This window comes from Periophthalmus magnuspinnatus, chromosome 21 (genome assembly GCF_009829125.3).
Source record: "Periophthalmus magnuspinnatus isolate fPerMag1 chromosome 21, fPerMag1.2.pri, whole genome shotgun sequence".
NCBI lineage: Eukaryota > Metazoa > Chordata > Actinopteri > Gobiiformes > Gobiidae > Periophthalmus > Periophthalmus magnuspinnatus.
The window spans coordinates 2,598,303-2,619,598 of NC_047146.1; the positions used below are offsets into that span (position 1 = coordinate 2,598,303).

General features: G+C 48.6%; 1 protein-coding gene across 1 annotated transcript in view; it reads right to left on the minus strand.

Moving 5' to 3' along the window:
- Positions 1–20,439, minus strand: part of LOC117389232 (insulin-like growth factor-binding protein 2-B) — a 30,965-nt gene extending 10,526 nt beyond the window's left edge. The window contains exons 1-3 of the mRNA XM_033986876.2: positions 20,091–20,439; positions 9,807–9,961; positions 4,536–4,676 (exon numbers count right to left, since the gene is read on the minus strand). Coding sequence (XP_033842767.1) covers positions 4,536–4,676; positions 9,807–9,961; positions 20,091–20,421 — 627 coding nt within the window. The 5' untranslated portion in view covers positions 20,422–20,439. The remainder of the gene's footprint in view (positions 1–4,535; positions 4,677–9,806; positions 9,962–20,090) is intronic.
- Positions 20,440–21,296: the final 857 nt, after the last annotated feature.

A 21,296-nucleotide genomic window follows, 5' to 3' on the forward strand; every position in this document is an offset into this window, starting at 1 on the left:
TTTGAAGGTCGCACACTTTGAAGGTTACAATTTGAAGGTTGCACACTTTGAAGGTTGCACACTTTGAAGGTCGCACACTTTGAAGGTTACAATTTGAAGGTTGCACACTTTGAAGGTTGCACACTTTGAAGGCTGCACACTTTGAAGGTCGCACACTTTGAAGGTCGCACACTTTGAAGGTTACAATTTGAAGGTTGCACACTTCGAAGGTTGCACACTTCGAAGGTTGCACACTTTGAAGGTTGCACACTTCGAAGGTTGCACACTTCAAAGGTTGCACACTTTGAAGTACCATTCGAAGGACCCGGCCGGAGAAGGGCGCTCCTCTGTGTAGCCTCCGTCAACCTCAATTTTATTATTTAATTGAAGAGTCGAGGAGTTGTCGTCGCTGCCGTTTATTTCTGTTTTGATTGAATGAAGTGAGGAATTAGTCTTTCCCTTTGAAAATCAACAGGCAAATAAAATGTTAAAGGTGATTTTTTTTACTCAACTGTAGCGAGTATTACATAACTTTAAGAAAATATACCTTGTTTCTTGCGTAGAAGAAGTGACGAGCGGTGCATGATGGGATACAGCGGTGCGCGAAGCCTGCTCGGACGCACGCTTCGTTTACGGATGATCTCCATGGAAACACAGGGCACATTTGTCGGCCACGTGAAATGGGACGGCAAAAGTGACGTAAGTGTCTTTCAAACGCAACCGTCGAATTGAGACCCATCACTGTAGCGCCCTCAACAGGTTTTTCCCAAAAGCGCATTCAAAATCATAAACGTTCCAGCGTACTTTTTCCTTTCTCGACGTGCGCGGTTCTTTTCTCGTCTGTATCCAACGAGGAACAGCAAACATCAGTCGCTTTAAACGACTCCTGTGGGATGATGAACCGAATCACATCCCGTACCGTCTAATGCAGTTTGTAATCGCCGTGACGAGCTAGCGCACTCCTCTGTTAGCGCGGAGGCTAATCCCAGAATGAGTTTTGACACTGAGACGGAGCCGACGGAAGAGGAGCCAGGAACAGGAAACGTTTAACCTCCGCGTCCTGGCTGAAACTCGCTCGCGCCGCTCCAGATGCGCGTCAGGGGTTACGATGAACGACCTTATGTTTTTCTTCGTTTTGTCGACTGCTAGTGGGAATTATCATGGGGAAAAAAAGAAAACTAAGGCGAGCCATTAAGCAAAGTGGTCTGCTACAATAAGAAAACAGTTATAACGAGCACAATTTGACAACAGAAGCGCGTAGAACGACCCTAAATTCCTTTTTTCACGACTAATACACAGTTGATGTTGTATTTTTATAACATTATCTGCTGTTTTTCTTGTCATTTTTAGCGCAAACCAGGTATATTTGCAGCTTTCTGTTCCAAAAAAAACAACCAAAACCCAATTTCAAGTACTACAAAACATCACAAATGACTGCCCTGATAACAACCGGGTGTTTCAGATCACATGGGGGGAGTTTGGACACGTTGGACCAATCGCACTGTTCCTTATACCTCCAGACCCCGCCCCTTTTAGGATTATGTTCACGTTGAGTTGTTAAAACATTAAAACTTTTTGATGTAACGGCTTTGTCCAGAATGTTCCGTTTTATCAGTTTATAATCTTTCCACGGTGAACGAGACGCCACAACAAAATAAATAAGACGCCATTCTCTTGCGCATAAAGCTAGACGCCTTAAAGCTGTACGTTTACGTCGTAATTTGCACGTTTTAAATCACAATATTCATCTAAAACGACTTAATAAAATAAACAAATCCGCTGACTGACGCGTTAGAAAACTGCGGTGTCCAACGGGAGCTGACGTCGCCGTAAACGTCATCGCAACAAAGCGCCGTGGAGGTGTCGACACCCCCTACAGGTCACGCTAGAAAGCAGCACTTTTTTTTTTTTTTTTACTTGCACCAAAATGACGACGCGACGCAGCTGAATCCTACGCGTATCACCGATTAAAAAAAATAAAACGAGGACAATAAAACTGGTGAAAACGGGGGCAGATCGACAAAATGGCGTCACGGACGTAAGAGATTAAAGATTAGTCAAACGTGAATCACCACAAACACGACTTCAGCGGGAAAATGAGAAGGAAATAACTCATTTGTCCTCTGGAAGGCTGCGCGCGCTGCTGACGTCACTTCCTGGTTTGCGTTGCTTCCTGTTGCGCTCCGTCTCTTCTCTTACCGTTAATCCACGAATTAATCAAACACTTTTCTAACTTTTCTACACACAATTGGCATCAAGTTACTCATTTAAACCCTCGGAGCACCGTCCAGCTCCTAATCGCTTCGTATTTCATGGATTAAAATGCCGTTTTCCGTAGCGTCACGTCTGAGCTAGCCTGGCTAACTAGCATTTAACTAGCATTTTCGTCGTGTCCTGCTCAAGTTGTCCTAGGTGGCGTCAGAACCCTGAACTACACCGCTCTCGTATCCACTTTACGGCACAACTGGGCTGTGGATGCGTTTAATTTGAGGAAAATAACAAAAATCGGCCTGAAAATATCGACAGAGTTTATCGAACATCGGTTTTCTGTTGATTTTAAACAATCGTTGTCAGTGTCCGGCATGAAAAAAATACAAAAAAAACCCCCAACACATCTCTGTCCACCTCTGCTCGTGTTCACTTTCTGGTCCAATCTGTGTCGTATTAAACTCTGTAAAGTTGTGTATCGTTGCCACGTCGATAACTCAGCTTTATAAAAATACCACAGATGTTCATAAAGACCCAAAAACGAAGTCTATTAAAACAGTCCGTCTGGAAATAAAACGCAAAATGTACAAGTGCTACTGGAATTTTTATAGAGCGAGCAGAGCGGAACACCTCGGCTTAACACGTGCGGACATTTTAAAGAGGCACGCACTGAGCATAGAGGTACGTGTGCCACAGCTGCCCTGGGACAGACAGGTGAAGATGTGGTCACTAATCTGTGCCTGTGGCCTCTCTGACCACCACAATAAAACGTACAAAAATACAGTCGTAGAGAGATTAAAGTGGAACTAAAACACCGAAACACGACATCTACAGTTCAAATAGAACTGATTTTAAAATGGGCGGAGTCTGGTGGACAAAAGGGGTTGGGTCTGTAGGACTAAAGGGGAGAGTGAAGGAGGAGAAGGGGCGGAGTCTGTAGGACTAAAGCGAGTGAGGGGTGGAGTCTGGAGGACAAAAGGGGCGGGGTCTGGAGGACTGAAGGGGAGAGAGAAGGAGGGATGAGGAGGGGCGGAGTCTGGAGGACTAAGGAGAGTGAGGGGCGGGGTCTGGAGGGCAAAAGGGGCGGGGTCTGGAGGACTAAAGGGGAGAGTGAAGGAGGGATGAGGAGGGGCGGAGTCTGGAGGACAAAAGGGGCGGGGTCTGGAGGACAAAAGAGGCGGGGTCTGGAGGACTACAGGGGGGAGTGAAAGAGAGGAGGAGGGAGGGGCGGGGTCTGGAGGACTAAAGCGAGTGAGGGGTGGACTGGAGGACAAAAGGGGTGGGCTCTGGTGGACTAAAGGGGGGGAGTGAGGAGAAGGGAGGAGGGGCGGGGCCTGGAGGTACAAGAAACAGCGTGATTGGTCTATCATCTACCCACTCTTCAAACTCCGCCCCTGCAGCCAACTGTTTGTGATCAGAGCAGTCATATGTGATGCCACGTGGTACTTGAACATAAAATTGTGCCAAAAAAATAAGTAGGAGCAGCAGATAACACCGTGAAAACACCAAATACACAGTTTAGTCGAGAAACAAAAGTATTTTATTTCCAGTTTAAGGTCGCTGAAGTGTCTCGCTCCAGCCTCAGGACAAATGGAAAATGGAAACGCACCAACAAATCCAACCAACCGTAAAAAACAATACAAATTTGAATTATTCCAGGTCGAAATAGGTCACTTCTTCCCGTTTTATAACAAATTCTGACTTGGAGCATGTGTTTTGTATCTGTAAATATTCCAAGGAGCAATTTGTGAAGCATCTGGTTCGGACACCGGGGACTTACAAACCAAAAGTCTGAGAATAAATTAGAAAATATGTAAGTGTTGTATTTATTTATTCTTCTAATGGGAATAGAAAGTTATGAATGTTTGAAAACGGACCAGATTCGAATGCGTCGTACAGTTTGACAGGAAGCAGAGCTGTGCGGTTGTAAAGCCTCCGAGCGCGCCGCCAGATTCGGGCTTCAGCTTTTTTTGGTAAATGTGTCCGATTTTGGTCCAAAAAAACGGGAAAAAGTTTGATCGTGAGTTCAGATCATGTGAGGACAGAGGGACAGAGGCCACATATGAAGTCCATACGTATTAAATTATATTGATATTTTGCAGCGGTTATCGTCAATTTTCAACTTTTCGCGCGGTTTGTGTGGCGCTAACCGGAGGCACTGCTCTGTCTGAGGTGGTTAGTCTTTAAAAATGAGGTTTACCGTAATGCAATCTGACCCAAAACAAAAAAAAAAACGACTTAGCTGGAAGTAAAACAGGTGAGTTCGTCTGTGCTGTCGCTCTCAAATAACATTACAGGCTCAAGCTAGCTAGCGTTAGCCATTAGCCGCTTACACGCTCATTTCTCACCTGTTTGATGTTGTAGAGGCCGAAGCGGTCGCAGTTCGGGAACTTGAGCTCGGACAGGTTCTCCAGAGGTCCCTTGTGGTCCTCCGTGGTGATTTTCGACACTTCCTCCATCACTTTGTCCAGCTCCATCTGACACGCGCTCTAAAAAAAGATAAATATAAAGTTAGTTAGCGCTCGTGATCTACGTTTTAATGTTTCCTCGTCGCAAACAGACCTAGAGTTGTGTTTTGTTTTTTTTGTTTGTTTGATTCACACACGTTTAAAACAGAAACCCTGCACATTTAGGCTGAGTTCTTCTCTCAAACTGTAAAACACTCTGTTCCACCTTGTGATGTCATCGAGTGGCGATACAGGAAGTGCTCCGCTGTGTTTTTAAACTCCACGCGCCTTCATTTCTAGAATCATTTGGATCATTTCAGACCTGGAGTTGCCGCTTATCTCGACTGAACTGAAGGTAAAAGGAGGAGGAGTTAACTTGAAGACTACCACTTGATGACATCACAAGGTGGAACGGAGCGTTTTGAGCTTTGGAGATGTGACTCAAACGTGTGTGAATGAAACAAAAACACAACTCCAGGTGTGTTTTTTTGAGGAGAAAACAGCTTTAGAACATGATTTAAAAGCTACACGAGTCAATGTTGCGTAATACAGGACATTTAAAGTGAATTATTATTATTATTATTATTATTATTTATTTATTTATTTTTATTATAGATTTTCATGCTTTTTTTTTTTTTCAAATTATTACTTGGTTTGTTGGGATAGAACCTGTGGTAAATATTTATAAAGTAATAACATGTAACTTTTTGGGAGCGGAAAGTCACCGGCACGATTTTATGGAAACAGAAAGCCACATTTCGGAACATTCTCCATGGAAATCGTGACGACAGCAGCTCAGTTAGCAGGGCGTTCGTCCACTGATTCAATGGACTCACAGGTTGGCGGTGCGATTCCAGCTCCCACAGATGAACGTTGTTGTTGTTGTGTCCTTGGGCAAGACACTTAACCCTCCTCGCCCCAGTGTCTGTGTGCACTGGTGTTTGAATGTGTGAGTTTTTTCCCTCGGTGTCAAGCGTTTTGAGCCTTGAAGGTGTAAAAGCGCTGCATAAAAACGTGACTTTTGAACATGAGGCCCTGCTCCTGGCCGAGTACGAGTCAGGTTTGTGGAGGCGCGAGCCCACTCACAGTGACAGCACATGTTTTACTAAGTTTTAGGAGCAATAAACTTAACTGAAATGAAACAAAAAAATGAAGAAAAACAACAAAAAGGATCGCAGAGGTGACTTTCAACCGCTACAAAGCTACATATTATTACTCGATAAATATTTACTGCAGGTTTTATCCCAAAAAAACAAGTAATAATTAAATAAAAACATGAAAATTTGTTGTGTTGACTTTAAAGGTTCTATGTTACACAAAAAATGTCCTCGTGAATCCTTGATGTAAAGCGCTTTCAGTCACTTCAAAGTTGAAAAGTGCTGTATAAAAACGTGACACTTGACCAGAGATAAGCTTTAAGCCAAACTGTATTAGCATTATTAGCCAAAATGTTACATATTGAGGCTTTAAGCGCCGTTTGCGGACAAGAAGAGCTGAGGTAAAACCAAAGCAGAGAACCCCCATCTGACGATAAACGCAGAAAAAAAACAACATCTTAAGTGGATAATTAGGCGCTTTAAGGCGTCGTTAGCATTAGCGCTTGCACTTAGCATGACCTCGCGTTAGAAGCATGTGCCGCGCGCAGGTTCACGTCCCGGTTTGAACTCTTCAGACTCGTATAAAAGCCCGCGGAGCCATAGGATAAAGTGTGGGCCGCTCCGCAGAGCTGCCCCCGTGACCCGATGTGTCCACTGTGCAACAACAAAGACAAGACAGTTCTGGGAATCACACCCTCGCCTCGCTGTTAATGAGCAACGCACTGAGGAGGCCCCTTTGAGTCTAGTACAGTGTGTGCGTGTGTGTGCGTGTGTGTGTAACGACTTGGGAATGTTAATTATAACCAGTTTGGGATATCGTTTAGATGGATTTACCTCCTAGCTCTTTTTTTTTTACTAGTTTTCGAGATACTACCTGGTTTTTACCGTCTTAAAAACATGAAAAACACAAGTAGTTGGGGATAAATTAAACCTATTTTCCAAAATTCTGCAAAATTTTGAACCGTATTGTAGTTTCTCCTTCGCGTTCGCCGTCTCCAAGTTGTTTTTGGAGCGACCCGTGCATCTTTAATCGCTTATTTTGCAGATCAATCCCCGTTTTCAGATCCACTGCTCTGTATTTACATCGTCCTTCAGCTTTTATTTTCTTTGTCGAAGATAAACGCAGGATTCGGCGGATTTGGTACAAATGAAAACAAACAAAAAAGCATCTGCTACTCGCTAGTGTGATGTGCAGCTACGTTTCTTTGTCCATTTCCCACCGGACGCTGCAGTTTTCTAATGCAGAAGTCCACGAACTTTGCTTCTTTTATTAAGTCGTTTAAATTAATACACTGGTCCCTCGTTTATCGCGGGGGTCACGTTCTAAAAATAACCCGCAACAGGCGAAATCCGCGAAGTATCAGCTTTATTTTTTACATTATTCTCTCTGTTTTTGTCTGTCAAACCCCTCACCACACACTTTATACACTTTTCTCACACAGGCATTAACATTTTCTCACATTTCTCTCTCGTTTAAACTCTCTCAAAGTTCAAACCTTCGTAGGCGTCTTTGTCGGTGCAGAACGTTTCATCGACATTGTGGGTTTTGTCGGGGAGAAAACAAATCGCAAACGTACAGCACTTCAGAGTCACACTGAGATCCAACGTTTATGTAAATTTGTCTGAACACATTCTGTACTGGACAGGAGACACGGCACGGAGGAGACTGATGGACAATGGTCTACAGTCCAACAGCCAATCAGGACGCACGACACAATGGTCTACAGTCCAACAGCCAATCAGGACGCACGACACGATGGTCTACAGTCCAACAGCCAATCAGGACGCACGACACAATGGTCTACAGTCCAACAGCCAATCAGGACGCACGACACGATGGTCTACAGTCCAACAGCCAATCAGGACGCACGACAGGACGCAATTTATAACATAACGATCCACAGGTGTCATAGATTCTCCTTCAAACCGTTTGCGGTGATCTAAAGTTGTTTTACGGTTATGCTAACAACAAATCGCATGCAAATCACGCACTTCCTGGACCACGAGGCATTAAAAAAAACGCTTTACGTAGACGATGCTTTTATATTTAAACCAGCTGCGTTTCAGCTTTGGAACCGAAAACACAAATGAGCGACTCGTGTGAGGCTCGTTCTGCTTTGTGTTGGGACAAAAACACAAAACCGCAGCAGTGTTTTTGTGATTAAACATAAATGAGAGCTGTAATTGTTATCAGTAAGAACAACATTTGTGTACGTCAGATCTGGGGACGCGGTGAGGTCGTGTTTGTGGGATTTTGTGTAAAGAATGCGTTTGTAAGTCCGGCGTTAATGAGCAGGGCTTTGGTGGTCCGTTTGTGCAGATATGTTTTCGTGTTTGTGTCCCGGTTTAGCGCTGGTTTCGCGTCATCCGGTTGAATTTGGGAGAACGCAGCTGCTGAGGAGAGGGAGCGACCGGGTGGGTGGCCGTCAGAGGTCAGCGGAGGTCGCATACTTAAGATCGTCCGTCAAACACGATTATGAACGCGACTGTGAGCGGTCCTCGAGAAGATACGAAGACGAGGAAACGTTTTTTTTACTGTTTGTCTGTGATTTTAAAACGGGACGGAAAAACTCCACCCACCGCTACTTTTTTTCAAATAGAGCTGCTAAAGTGGGCGGGGTTTGGAGGAGGAGGCGGGGTCTGGTATCCACGCGTCAAACTCCAGGTGTTTGTGATCAGATGCACTTGGCTGTAATCAGGGCAGTCTTATGTGTTGTCATGTAGTACTTTTTTAGCAGCAGCAGCAAAAAAAAAAAAAAAAAAAGATGATTTTTACAAAAACTAAGCAAAATTGATCCAAAATACCTTGAAAAAAAACACGCATTCTTGTTGCGAGCGGTGGCGCCTCTGCACAGATCTGACCTGTAATCTTGTATGTTGGCATCTCCGTGTAGAAATAAGTGTTTAAAGTTGTACTGCGCGACAAATGACATCTCCATGGAGACGCAATGGTGAGGTCTTTTTGTCCAGGCTCATCACAGCATCAGGACGCTTTTATCAGGTTTATTTATTAGATGTTTAGGTCAGATGCCCTTCCTGTCGCAGTTAGATTCACACACTCACCCACACACACACTCACACACACTCACACACACACACTTTGTGCTTTCATGTTTGTAAATCTGCTGCAGCTTTAACATGGGACCACATTCCTCACTTAAGGGTCACTTATCGTATGGAGCAAATGGATTGTGAGGATTATCACACCTCAGGGACGTCACACGCCGCAGTTCAGACCAGGACGTGAACTTCTGCACCGCACGGCTCCGTGTGCGACCGCGGCTCCGTGTGCGACCGTGGCTCCGTGTGCGACCGTAGTGTGCGTTTTTAAGCGAGGACGTCAACATCATCTCCGTGTTTTTTATTCAGAGCCATATCAGTCCGGTCCCCACATCCTCTGCCACATCTCCAGCCAGAACCAAACTTTTTTCTTTCTTTTTTATTTTTATTTTCAGTGACTCATTTGAATCAAAGCAGCTCATTGGTCGTGTATCATTTACAAACAAAATCACATTTCTGGGATTTAAAAAACTGTATTTTCCTGTTGATGACATTGGATTTTGCCATGAAATATCTACAGCTGCAGTCGACAAAAGACGTGCTGCCGATCGATTGGTCGACTAAAAAGGGGGCGTGGCAAAAGCATATCTGTGTGTATCTGCACTCTCACCTGCAGGGGGAGCTCATGCAAAAAACTACTATTTATGCAGAAAAAAGTACTAGAAAACAATGTAAAATATATAAATCATGAGCTTAATCTGATTTTTTAAATTTAAACACCAAAAAACACCAAACTTCTCCTTTCTCCTGTCGTCTCATATAAATCCTTATAATCTAAATAAAATGATTTATCGATTTATACACATTTTGGTGGATTAAGACTAAAGATTAATCGACTAAAGCTCTGGACAAAAGATGAACACACTAATATTAAATCTGATTATTTTTCAGATGGACTAGACCCTTGAACTCTCTGGTTTATTTACTGTATTAAATCAAATAAATCGCCCAGTTGTCATGAGTTCACCTTAAATCCCCGACTCCATGACAAAGCTCATTGGTGTTTGAGTCTCACCAGTGGGACCCTGGGAGCCCGGGTCTCGTCCAGGGGGCAGGTCTTCATCCTGGTCCTGATCTCCTTCAGGTGCTGCTTCAGAGCGGCCTCCTGCCAGGCCCGGGGGTCCAGAGGAGGTCTACGGAGGAGGGGAGGGGTCTCTGTGCCCAGCACCTCTGGAACACACAAGACGCACAAGTCACACAAGACGCACAAGTCACACGACGCACAAGTCACACAAGACGCACAAGATGCACAAGTCACACAAGTCACACAAGACGCACAAGTCACACAAGACGCACAAGATGCACAAGTCACACAAGTCACACAAGACGCACAAGTCACACAAGACGCACAAGTCACACAAGACGCACAAGATGCACAAGTCACACAAGTCACACAAGACGCACAAGTCACACAAGACGCACAAGATGCACAAGTCACACAAGTAACACGAGACGCACAAGTCACACAAGACGCACAAGACGCACAAGTCACACAAGTCACACAAGACGCACAAGTCACACAAGACGCACAAGAAAAAATAAAACAAAATAAAAACTAATGTGAAAAAGACGTGTCTGTTTAAGATGTAAGACTTAAAATGATCAGTGATGGATTTAAACAAATTAAAACTAAAAAAAACTTCAAACATTTAAGACCAAAATGACGAGTCTGACAGAAGGAGCTACAGAGAGAGGACACAAAAAGAAAAAATAAACTCAAAATAACAAAAAAATTAAATAAAAATAAACTCAAAATAACACCCCCCCATCCATCCATCCATTTTCTTCCGCTTATCCGGGGCCGGGTCGCGGGGGCAGCAGTCTAAGCAGGGACTCCCAGACTTCCCTCACCCCAGACACGTCCTCCAGCTCCTCCGGTGGGACCCCAAGGCGTTCCCAGGCCAGCCGAGAGACATAGTCCCTCCAGCGTGTCCTGGGTCTTCCCCGGGGCCTCCTCCCGGTGGGACATGCCCAGAACACCTCCCTAGGGAGGCGTCCAGGAGGCATCCTGAGCAGATGCCCGAGCCACCTCAGCTGGTTCCTCTCAACGTGTAGGAGCAGCGGCTCTACTCCGAGCTCCTCCCGTGTGACCGAGCTCAGGCCACCCTGTGGAGGAAAGCCCATTTCAGCCGCTTGTATCCGTGATCTTGTCCTTTCGGTCATTACCCAGAGCTCATGACCATAGGTGAGTGTAGGAACGTAGATTGACCGGTAAATCGAGAGCTTCGCCTTCCGGCTCAGCTCCTTCTTTACCACAACGGACCGATACAGCGACCGCATCACTGCAGACGCTGCACCGATCCGCCTGTCAATCTCACGCTCCATCCTTCCCTCACTCGTGAACAAGACCCCGAGATACTTGAACTCCTCCACTTGGGGCAGAGACTCACCACCCACCCGGAGAGAGCAAACCACCTTTTTCCGGTCGAGAACCATGGCCTCGGATTTGGAGGAGCTGATTCTCATCCCAGCCGCTTCACACTCGACTGCAAACCGCCCCAGTGCCTGCTGCAGGTCCTGGCTCGAAGAAGCCATCAGGACAACATCATCTGCAAACAGCAGAGATGAAATCCTGTGGTTCCCAAACCAGGCCCCCTCCGGCCCCTGGCTGCGCCTAGAAATTCTGTCCATAAATATAATGAACAGAACCGGTGACAAAGGGCAGCCCTGCGGAGTCCAACATGCACCGGGAACAGGTCTGACTTACTGCCGGCAATGAACACAGCTCCTGCTCTGGTCATACAGGGACCGGACAGCCCTTAGCAAAGAGCCCCGGACCCCATACTCCCAGAGCACCCCCCAAAGGACACCACGAGGGACACGGTCGAATGTCTTCTCCAGATCCACAAAACACGTGGACTGGTTGGGCATACTCCCATGAGCCTCGAGGACCCGATGGAGAGTATAGAGCTGGTCCATGACCGGGCCTCCCCGAACTCCTCCCAACCCCGAGTTTTTGCCTCTGCGACAACACGAGCCGCAGCACGCTTGGCCCGCCGGTACTCATCAGCTTCAGCTTGACGGCATCCCTTACTTCCGGTGTCCACCACCGGGTTCGGGGATTGCTGCCGTGAAAAAGCACCGCAGACCTTACGACCACAGCTACGAGCGGCCGCATCGACAATAGAGGTGGAGAACATGGCCCACTCGGAGTCCATGTCTCCAACCTCCCTCAGGATCAGGGAGAAGCTCTCCCGGAGGTGGGAGTTGAAGACCCCTCTGACAGAGGGCTCCGCCAGACGTTCCCAGCAGACCCTCACGATGCGCTTGAGACCTGTCCCCGACCCGGAGGCGCAGGGACGCGACCCTCTCGTTCACCGGAGTGAACCCCAACACGAGGCGGCTGAGCTGTGGGGCAATGAGCCCACACCAGCTCGCCGCTGCCCCCCGCGGGCAACGCCAGAGAAATGGAGAGTCCAACCCCTCTAATGAGTCTGACAGGAGGAGCTACAGAGAGAGGACACAAGAAAAAAAAAATAAAATCAAAATAACAAAAAAATAAAATCAAAATAAACTCAAAATAAGAAAAAAATAAAAAATAAAATAACTTAAAATAACTTAAATAAATAAATAAATAAAACTCAAAATAACAAAAAAATAATAATAACTTAAAATAACTAAAAAAAGAAAGAAAGAAAGAAAGAAAACTCAAAATAACAAAAAAAGTCAAAAATTAACTCAAAATAAAAAAATACTCAAAATAACAAAAAAGTAAAAAAACCAAAAACTCAAAATAACAAAAATAAAATAAAATAAAATAACTTAAAAAAATAAATAAATAAAACTCAAAATAACAAAAAAAAGTCAAAAATTAACTCAAAATAAAAATTACTCAAAATAACAAAAAAAGTATAAAAAAAACCAACAAAACTTTAAATAACAAAAAAAAGTAAAAAAAAAATTATGATAATAAAAATATAGTAATAATAAAAAAAGAACTCAAAATAACAAAAAAATTAAATTAAATTGAAAAATAAACTCAAAATAAGATGTAGAGGGTTAATCTGAACAGCAGGTCCGGGGGGGAGGTCCTTTCGGTCTGACTCAGTTTTCCGCTCGTCTCTCGTTTATCAGTTTAATAATTACAAGACGCTGGTTGTTTCGCTGCGTCGCTTTGTCCTCGGGGCTTCCTGTTTCACTGAGCTCACGTTATTAAACCACAATCACCCACAATGCACCGGGGCCGCGCTCCCACACATTTAACACACACACATAAAGTTTACGCCTCGTGTGGATCTGCAGGTAAATTACACGTTTAAAGAGACGAGCCCCGGAGAAGAGAGGAGGAGAGAGGAGGAGGAGAGGAGGAGAGAGGGAGGAGGAGAAGAGAGGAGGAGAGAGGAGGAGGAGGAGGAGAGGAGAGAGGAGGAGGAGAGGAGAAGAGAGGAGGAGAGGGAGGAGGAGAGGGAGGAGGAGAGAGGAGGAGACGTGCCCCGGAGAAGAGAGGAGGAGAGGGAGGAGGAGGAGAAGAGAGGAGGAGGAGAGGAGAAGAGAGGAGGAGAGAGGAGAAGAGAGGAGACGAGCCCCGGAGAAGAGAGGAGGAGAGGGGGAGGAGGAGGAGAGAGGAGGAGAGAGGAGGAGAGAGGAGGAGAGAGGAGACGTGCCCCGGAGAAGAGAGGAGGAGGAGAGGGAGGAGAGGGGGAGGGAGGAGAGGAGGAGAAGAGGGGAGACGTGCCCCGGAGAAGAGAGGAGGAGAGAGGAGAAGAGAGGAGGAGAGAGGAGAAGAGAGGAGGAGAGAGGAGGAGGAGAGAGGAGGAGGAGAGAGGAGGAGAGAGGAGAAGAGAGGAGGAGAGAGGAGGAGAGAGGAGACGTGCCCCGGAGAAGAGAGGAGAGAGGGAGGAGAGAGGAGGAGAGAGGAGAGAGGAGGAGAGAGGAGAAGAGAGGAGGAGGAGGAGAGGAGGAGAGGAGGAGAGAGGGAGGAGAGAGGAGGAGGAGAGGAGGAGAGAGGAGAAGAGAGGAGAAGAGAGGAGAAGAGAGGAGAAGAGAGGAGGAGAGAGGAGACGTGCCCCGGAGAAGAGAGGGAGGAGAGAGGAGGAGGAGGAGAAGAGAGGAGGAGAGGGAGGGAGGAGGAGAAGAGAGGAGGAGAGGGGGAGGAGAGAGGAAGAGGAGAGAGTGAGGGAGGAGAGGAGACGTGCCCCGGAGAAGAGAGGAGGAGGAGAGGGGGAGAGGGGGAGGAGAGAGGAGGAGAGGGGGAGGAGGAGGAGAGAGGAGGAGGGAGGAGAAGAGAGGAGGAGGGAGGAGGAGAGGGGGAGGGAGTGAGGGAGGAGAAGAGACGTGCCCCGGAGAAGAGAGGAGAGGAGGAGGAGGAGAAGAGAGGAGGAGAAGAGAGGAGGAGAAGAGAGGAGAGAGGGAGGGAGGAGAGAGGAGAGAGGAGGAGGAGAGAGGAGGAGGGAGGAGAAGAGAGGAGGAGGAGAGAGGAGGAGGGAGGAGGAGAGGGGGAGGGAGTGAGGGAGGAGAAGAGACGTGCCCCGGAGAAGAGAGGAGAGGAGGAGGAGGAGAAGAGAGGAGAGAGGGAGGGAGGAGAGAGGAGGAGAAGAGAGGAGACGTGCCCCGGAGAAGAGAGGAGGAGAGAGGAGAAGAGAGGAGAGAGGAGGAGAAGAGAGGAGGAGAAGAGAGGAGAGAGGAGGAGAAGAGAGGAGGAGAAGAGAGGAGGAGAGAGGAGACGTGCCCCGGAGAAGAGAGGAGAGAGGGAGGAGGAGAGAGGAGGAGAGAGGGAGGAGAAGAGAGGAGAAGAGAGGAGAGAGAGAGGAGAGAGGGAGGAGAGAGGAGGAGAAGAGAGGAGGAGGAGAGAGGAGGAGGGAGGAGAAGAGAGAAGAGAGGAGGAGGAAGGAGAAGAGAGGAGGAGAGGGGGAGGAGGAGAGAGGAGGAGGAGAGAGGAGGAGAAGAGAGGAGGAGAAGAGAGGAGGAGAGGAGAGGAAGAGGAGGAGAGGAAGAGGAGGAGAGGGGGAGGAGAGAGGGAGGAGAGGGGGAGGAGAGAGGAGGAGAAGAGAGGAGACGTGCCCTGGAGAAGAGAGGAGACGAGGAGAGAGGAGAAGAGAGGAGGAGGAGAGGGGGAGAGGGGGAGAAGAGAGGAGGAGAGGGGGAGGAGAGAGGAAGAGGAGAGAGTGAAGGAGGAGAGGAGACGTGCCCCGGAGAAGAGAGGAGGAGGAGAGGGGGGGAGGAGGAGAGAGGAGAGAGGGAGGAGAAGAGAGGAGAGAGGGAGGAGAAGAGAGGAGGAGGAGGGAGGAGAAGAGAGGAGGAGGAGAGAGGAGGAGGGAGGAGGAAAGGGGGAGGAGAGGGGGAGGGAGTGAGGGAGGAGAAGAGACGTGCCCCGGAGAAGAGAGGAGAGGAGGAGGAGGAGAAGAGAGGAGGAGGAGAGAGGAGGAGGGAGGAGAAGAGAGGGGGAGGAGAGAGGAGGAGAGGGGGAGGGAGTGAGGGAGGAGAAGAGACATGCCCCGGAGAAGAGAGGAGAGGAGGAGGAGGAGAAGAGAGGAGGAGAAGAGAGGAGAGAGGGAGGGAGGAGAGAGGAGAAGAGAGGAGGAGAAGAGAGGAGGAGAGGGGGAGAAGAGAGGAGACGTGCCCCGGAGAAGAGAGGAGGAGAGAGGAGAAGAGAGGAGAGAGGAGGAGAAGAGAGGAGAGAGGAGGAGAAGAGAGGAGGAGAGGGGGAGGAGAGAGGAGGAGAGAGGAGAAGAGAGGAGGAGGAGAGAGGAGGAGAAGAGAGGAGACGTGCCCTGGAGAAGAGAGGAGAGAGGAGAGGAGGAGAGAGGGAGGAGAGAGGAGGAGAAGAGAGAGGGAGGAGGAGAAGAGAGGAGGAGGAGAGAGGGAGGAGAGAGGGAGAAGAGAGGAGGAGAGAGGAGATGTGCCCCGGAGAAGAGAGGAGGAGGAGAGAGGAGGAGGAGAGAGGAGGAGAGAGGGAGGGGGAGAGAGGGAGGGAGGGAGGAGGAGAGGGGGAGGGAGGAGAGAGGGAGGGAGGGAGGAGGAGAGGGGGAGTATAGAGGAGGAGGAGGAGAGGGGGAGGGAGGGAGGAGAGAGGAGGAGGAGAGGGGGAGGAGAGAGGAGGAGAAAAGAAGAGGAGGAGAAAGGAGAAGAGAGGAGGAGGAGAGAGGAGGAGGGAGGGAGGAGAGAGGGAGGGAGAGAAAAGAGTGCAGAGGACAAAGGGAGAGAAGAGAGAGGGGTGGAGAGAAGAGAGGGAGGGAGAGAGAAGAGAGCAGAGGACAGAGGGTGGGAGGGAGGGAAAGACAGAATAGAGGGAGGGGGGAAAGTAGAAAGAGAGACAAGAGCAGAGGGCAGAGGGAGAGAAGAGAGGGAGGGAGAGAAGAGAGGGAGAAGAGAGAGACTGAGAGAAAAGAGCAGAGGACAGAAGGAGGGAGAGAAGAGAGAGGGTAAAGAGGAGAAAGAGAGAAGTGAGCAAAGGAGAGAGAGAAAACAGAGAAGAGGACAAAGGGAGGGAGGGAGAAGAGAGAGAGAGAGAGAGAGAGAAAGGTGAGAGATAAGAGCAAGAGAGCAGAGGAGAAAGAGAAGAGAGGGAGAGAAGAGCGAGCAGAGGATGGGGCGGGGCGGGGCAGGGGCGGGGGCGGGGCAGGGGCGGGGCAGGGGGCGGGGTCAGAGGAGGAACGCCGCTGAGTCAGGAGTTTGGTCTAAAATGAAGCGACGGTAAAAGTCTGAGTTTGGAGAAGAATCTGCAGGTCACTCAAGTCACGAAAACAACTTTAGATTTAAGAACTTGATCATTTTGGTGAAGTTTATATTTTTACTTCCTGTTTGGACACGAGCCGCAGACGTGACCTGGAGGTGATGACACTGTTACCATAGCAACGATAGAGTTAAAGACGACCGACATCAGAAAAGTGAAAAACAAACACCACGTCGTCCCCGTTTGTCTCAGACGGGACGTTGGAGTCGCTCCGTGTCCTGACTCTGCTGATCCTGCAGGGGGCGCTCCACAGTCTGTTTGTCTTTGTCTCTTTCTGTTTTTTCTCCGTTTCCTGTTCACTCAGTTTCTCTGATGAAGATGAAACGATGAGTCTCTGGGCTCGAGATCAGGACATCGTTTGTTTTTATCTTCAACCTCAGGCAACCAACTAACGACCAGACTCAGGACCAGACTCATGACCAGACTCAGGACCAGACTCAGGACCAGACTCATGACCAGACTCAGGACCAGACTCAGGACCAGACTCATGTCCAGACTCAGGACCAGAATCATGACCAGACTCAGGACCAGACTCATGACCAGACTCACAACAAGACTCAGGACCAGACTCATGACCAGACTCAGGACCAGACTCACAACAAGACTCAAGACCAGACTCATGACCAGACCCAGGACCAGACTCAGGACCAGACTCACAACAAGACTCAAGACCAGACTCATGACCAGACTCATGTCCAGACTCAGGACCAGAATCATGACCAGACTCATGACCAGACTCATGTCCAGACTCAGGACCAGAATCATGACCAGACTCAGGACCAGACTCAGGACCAGACTCATGTCCAGACTCATGACTAGACTCATGTCCAGACTCATGTCCAGACTCAGGACCAGACTCACAACAAGACTCAAGACCAGACTCATGACCAGACTCATGTCCAGACTCAGGACCAGACTCATGTCCAGACTCATGACTAGACTCAGGAATAGACCCATGACCAGACTCACAACCAGACTCAGGAATAGACCCATGACCAGACTCACGACCAGACCAGACTCAGGACCAGACTTTGGACCAGACTCAAGACTAGACCCATGACCAGACTCATGACAAGATGACCAGAATCAGGACCAGACTCATGACCAGACTCACGACCAGACTCACAACCAGACTCAAGACTAGACCCATGACCAGACTCAGGACCAGACCCATGACCAGATGACCAGACTCACAACCAGACTCAAGACTAGACCCATGACCAGACTCACGACGAGACTCAGGACCAGACTCATGAATAAACTCAGGACCAGACTCAGGACCAGACTCATGAATAGACTCAGGACCAGACTCATGACCAGACTCAGGACCAGACTCATGACCAGACTCAGGACCAGACCCATGACCAGATGACCAGACTCACAACCAGACTCAAGACTAGACCCATGACCAGACTCAGGACCAGACTCACGACGAGACTCAGGACCAGACTCATGAATAAACTCAGGACCAGACTCATGACCAGACTCAGGAATAGACCCATGACCAGACTCACAACCAGACTCATGACCAGACTCAGGAATAGACCCATGACCAGACTCACGACCAGACCAGACTCAGGACCAGACTTTGGACCAGACTCAAGACTAGACCCATGACCAGACTCACGACCAGACTCAGGACCAGACCCATGACCAGATGAACAGACTCACAACCAGACTCAAGACTAGACCCATGACCAGACTCAGGACCAGACTCACGACGAGACTCAGGACCAGACTCATGAATAAACTCAGGACCAGACTCATGACCAGACTCAGGAATAGACCCATGACCAGACTCACGACCAGACTCACAACCAGACTCATGACCAGACTCAGGAATAGACCCATGACCAGACTCACGACCAGACCAGACTCAGGACCAGACTTTGGACCAGACTCAAGACTAGACCCATGACCAGACTCACGACCAGACTCAGGACCAGACCCATGACCAGATGACCAGACTCACAACCAGACTCAAGACTAGACCCATGACCAGACTCAGGACCAGACTCACGACGAGACTCAGGACCAGACTCATGAATAAACTCAGGACCAGACTCATGACCAGACTCAGGAATAGACCCATGACCAGACTCACGACCAGACTCACAACCAGACTCATGACCAGACTCAGGAATAGACCCATGACCAGACTCACGACCAGACCAGACCAGACTCAGGACCAGACTTTGGACCAGACTCAAGACTAGACCCATGACCAGACTCATGACAAGATGACCAGAATCAGGACCAGACTCATGACCAGACTCACGACCAGACTCACAACCAGACTCAAGACTAGACCCATGACCAGACTCAGGACCAGACCCATGACCAGACTCACAACCAGACTCAAGACTAGACCCATGACCAGACTCTTGACCAGACTCATGAATAGACTCAGGACCAGACTCAGGACCAAACTCTTGACCAGACTCCTGACCAGACTCATGACCAGACTCAGGACCAGACTAATGACCAGACTCCCCCTGAGGTTCAGGCTCTAAATGAGTTACACAGAGTTTGTGAAACAAGCCCCCAGCAAAACACACCTCCAGCTGCCCAGTGTCCCACCTGCACACACACACACACACACACACACACACACACACAGACCAGATGTACACAGGCGCAGAGCATCATGGGAGTCGGAGTTCAATGTGTCATCAAAATAATGACAGAGAAAGAGCCATAAAAAAAACACACAGGAGTCTGATTCACCAGAAACAAAGAACAAAACAGATCTAAGACGGGACTAAACCAGGACTAAACCAGGACTAAACCAGGACTAAACAAGGACTAAACCGGGACTAAACCGGGACTAAACCAGGACTAAACCAGGACTAAACAGGGACTAAACCAGGACTAAACCGAGACAAAACAGGGACTAAACCAGGACTAAACCGGGACTAAACCAGGACTAAACAGGGACTAAACCAGGACTAAACCGAGACAAAACAGGGACTAAACCAGGACTAAACCAGGACTAAACCGGGACTAAACCAGGACTAAACAAGGACTAAACAAGGACTAAACAGGGGCTAAACCGGGACTAAACAAGGACTAAACCAGGACTAAACCGGGACTAAACAGGGATTAAAACGGGACTGAACCGGGACTGAACCGGGACTAAACAGGGATTAAACTGGGACTAAACCGGGACTGAACCGGGACTAAACCGGGACTAAACAGGGGCTAAACCGGGACTAAACCAAGACTAAACCGGGACTAAACCGGGACTAAACCGGGATTAAACAGGACTAAACCAGGACTAAACCAGGACTAAACCAGTCCAGAGGCCTTAGTTTAGTCCGTGTGTTTGGAGACTGCACCACCCGCTCGGTTTTGTGTTGCTGTGTTTGTTTATCGTCTTTGACCTTTGAAAACAACGGCTAAGAAATTAAGTTTAATGCCATACTGTGGAACATTTCAGGCATTAACATCGCCATGGAGACCAGGAGGTCACGGAGGTTCCACCTGAAAAGGAGCTCTACAGACTGAGCCTCATCTACAGGCTCTTTAGTCCTGGTTTGGTTCTGGTTTAGTCCAACTGCTGCCGTAAGAAGATAAACTGAACGGAAAAGTTACACGGTGAAGCTTTAATGAAACACCCTGACTCACCGTTGGTCACCTCCGGGAGCTCCACCCTCTGCCCACACCTCCCCAGTCCCATGAGCAGGTCCTGCAGGGGGTACAGGGCTCCGGGCGTGGGGTAACACCTCAAACCCGAGGAGCATCTGGGCGTGTAGACCCCACAGAACTCCCCCTCCACCCGGGCGCAAACGGGACAGCACCCGCACCCGGGCTCCCTCACGATCTCCCCGCAGAAGTCCGGCACGTCGGGACACAGGGCCAGGAGCTCGGCCGTGCAGGGGGGGCATCGGAACACCAAGTCCCCCAGGAGGAGCGCCGATCCCGGGCAGAGCAGGAGGCAGCACAGGCGGAGGAGCATGGTGCAGGTGGAGGTGCAGGTGGAAATGACCCGAGGAGATAAGAACCCAGTGAAAGTCCATCTGTGGGTAAACAAAGACGACGCAGCCAGGGTCCAATCCCAGCCCGGGTTTGTTTGGGAGAGAGGGACACGTTCAGCCGGAGTTTAATGGGTCAGAATGTTCAGGAAAACACATTTAAAGAGAAAAAAAGAGAAAAGAACACACAGGTTTATGGAGGATTTGAACTTTTACAACAGTACAACCCCCATCAGAAACATGTCAGGACTAAACCAGGACTAAACCAGGACTAAACCAGGACTGAACCAGGACTAAACCAGGACTAAACCAGGACTGAACCAGGACTGAACCAGGACTAAACCAGGACTGAACCAGGACTAAACCAGGACTAAACCAGGACTGAACCAGGACTGAACCAGGACTAAACCAGGACTAAACCAGGACTGAACCAGGACTGAACCAGGACTGAACCAGGACTGAACCAGGACTGAACCAGGACTAAACCAGGACTGAACCAGGACTGAACCAGGACTAAACCAGGACTAAACCAGGACTGAACCAGGACTGAACCAGGACTGAACCAGGACTGAACCAGGACTAAACCAGGTCTAAACTAGGACTAAACCAGGTCTAAACCAAGACTAAACCAGGACTGAACCAGGACTAAACTAGGACTGAACCAGGACTGAACCAGGACTAAACCAGGTCTAAACTAGGACCAAACCAGGACTAAACCAGGACTAAACCAGGACTAAACCAGGACTACACCAGGACTAAACATTTGATGAGTGTGATTCATCGCTGAGTTGTTCTTATTTAATGTTTTCATCTTAAATTGTTTTTCATGACGTGTTAAAATGACACTTCTCCAGCAGAT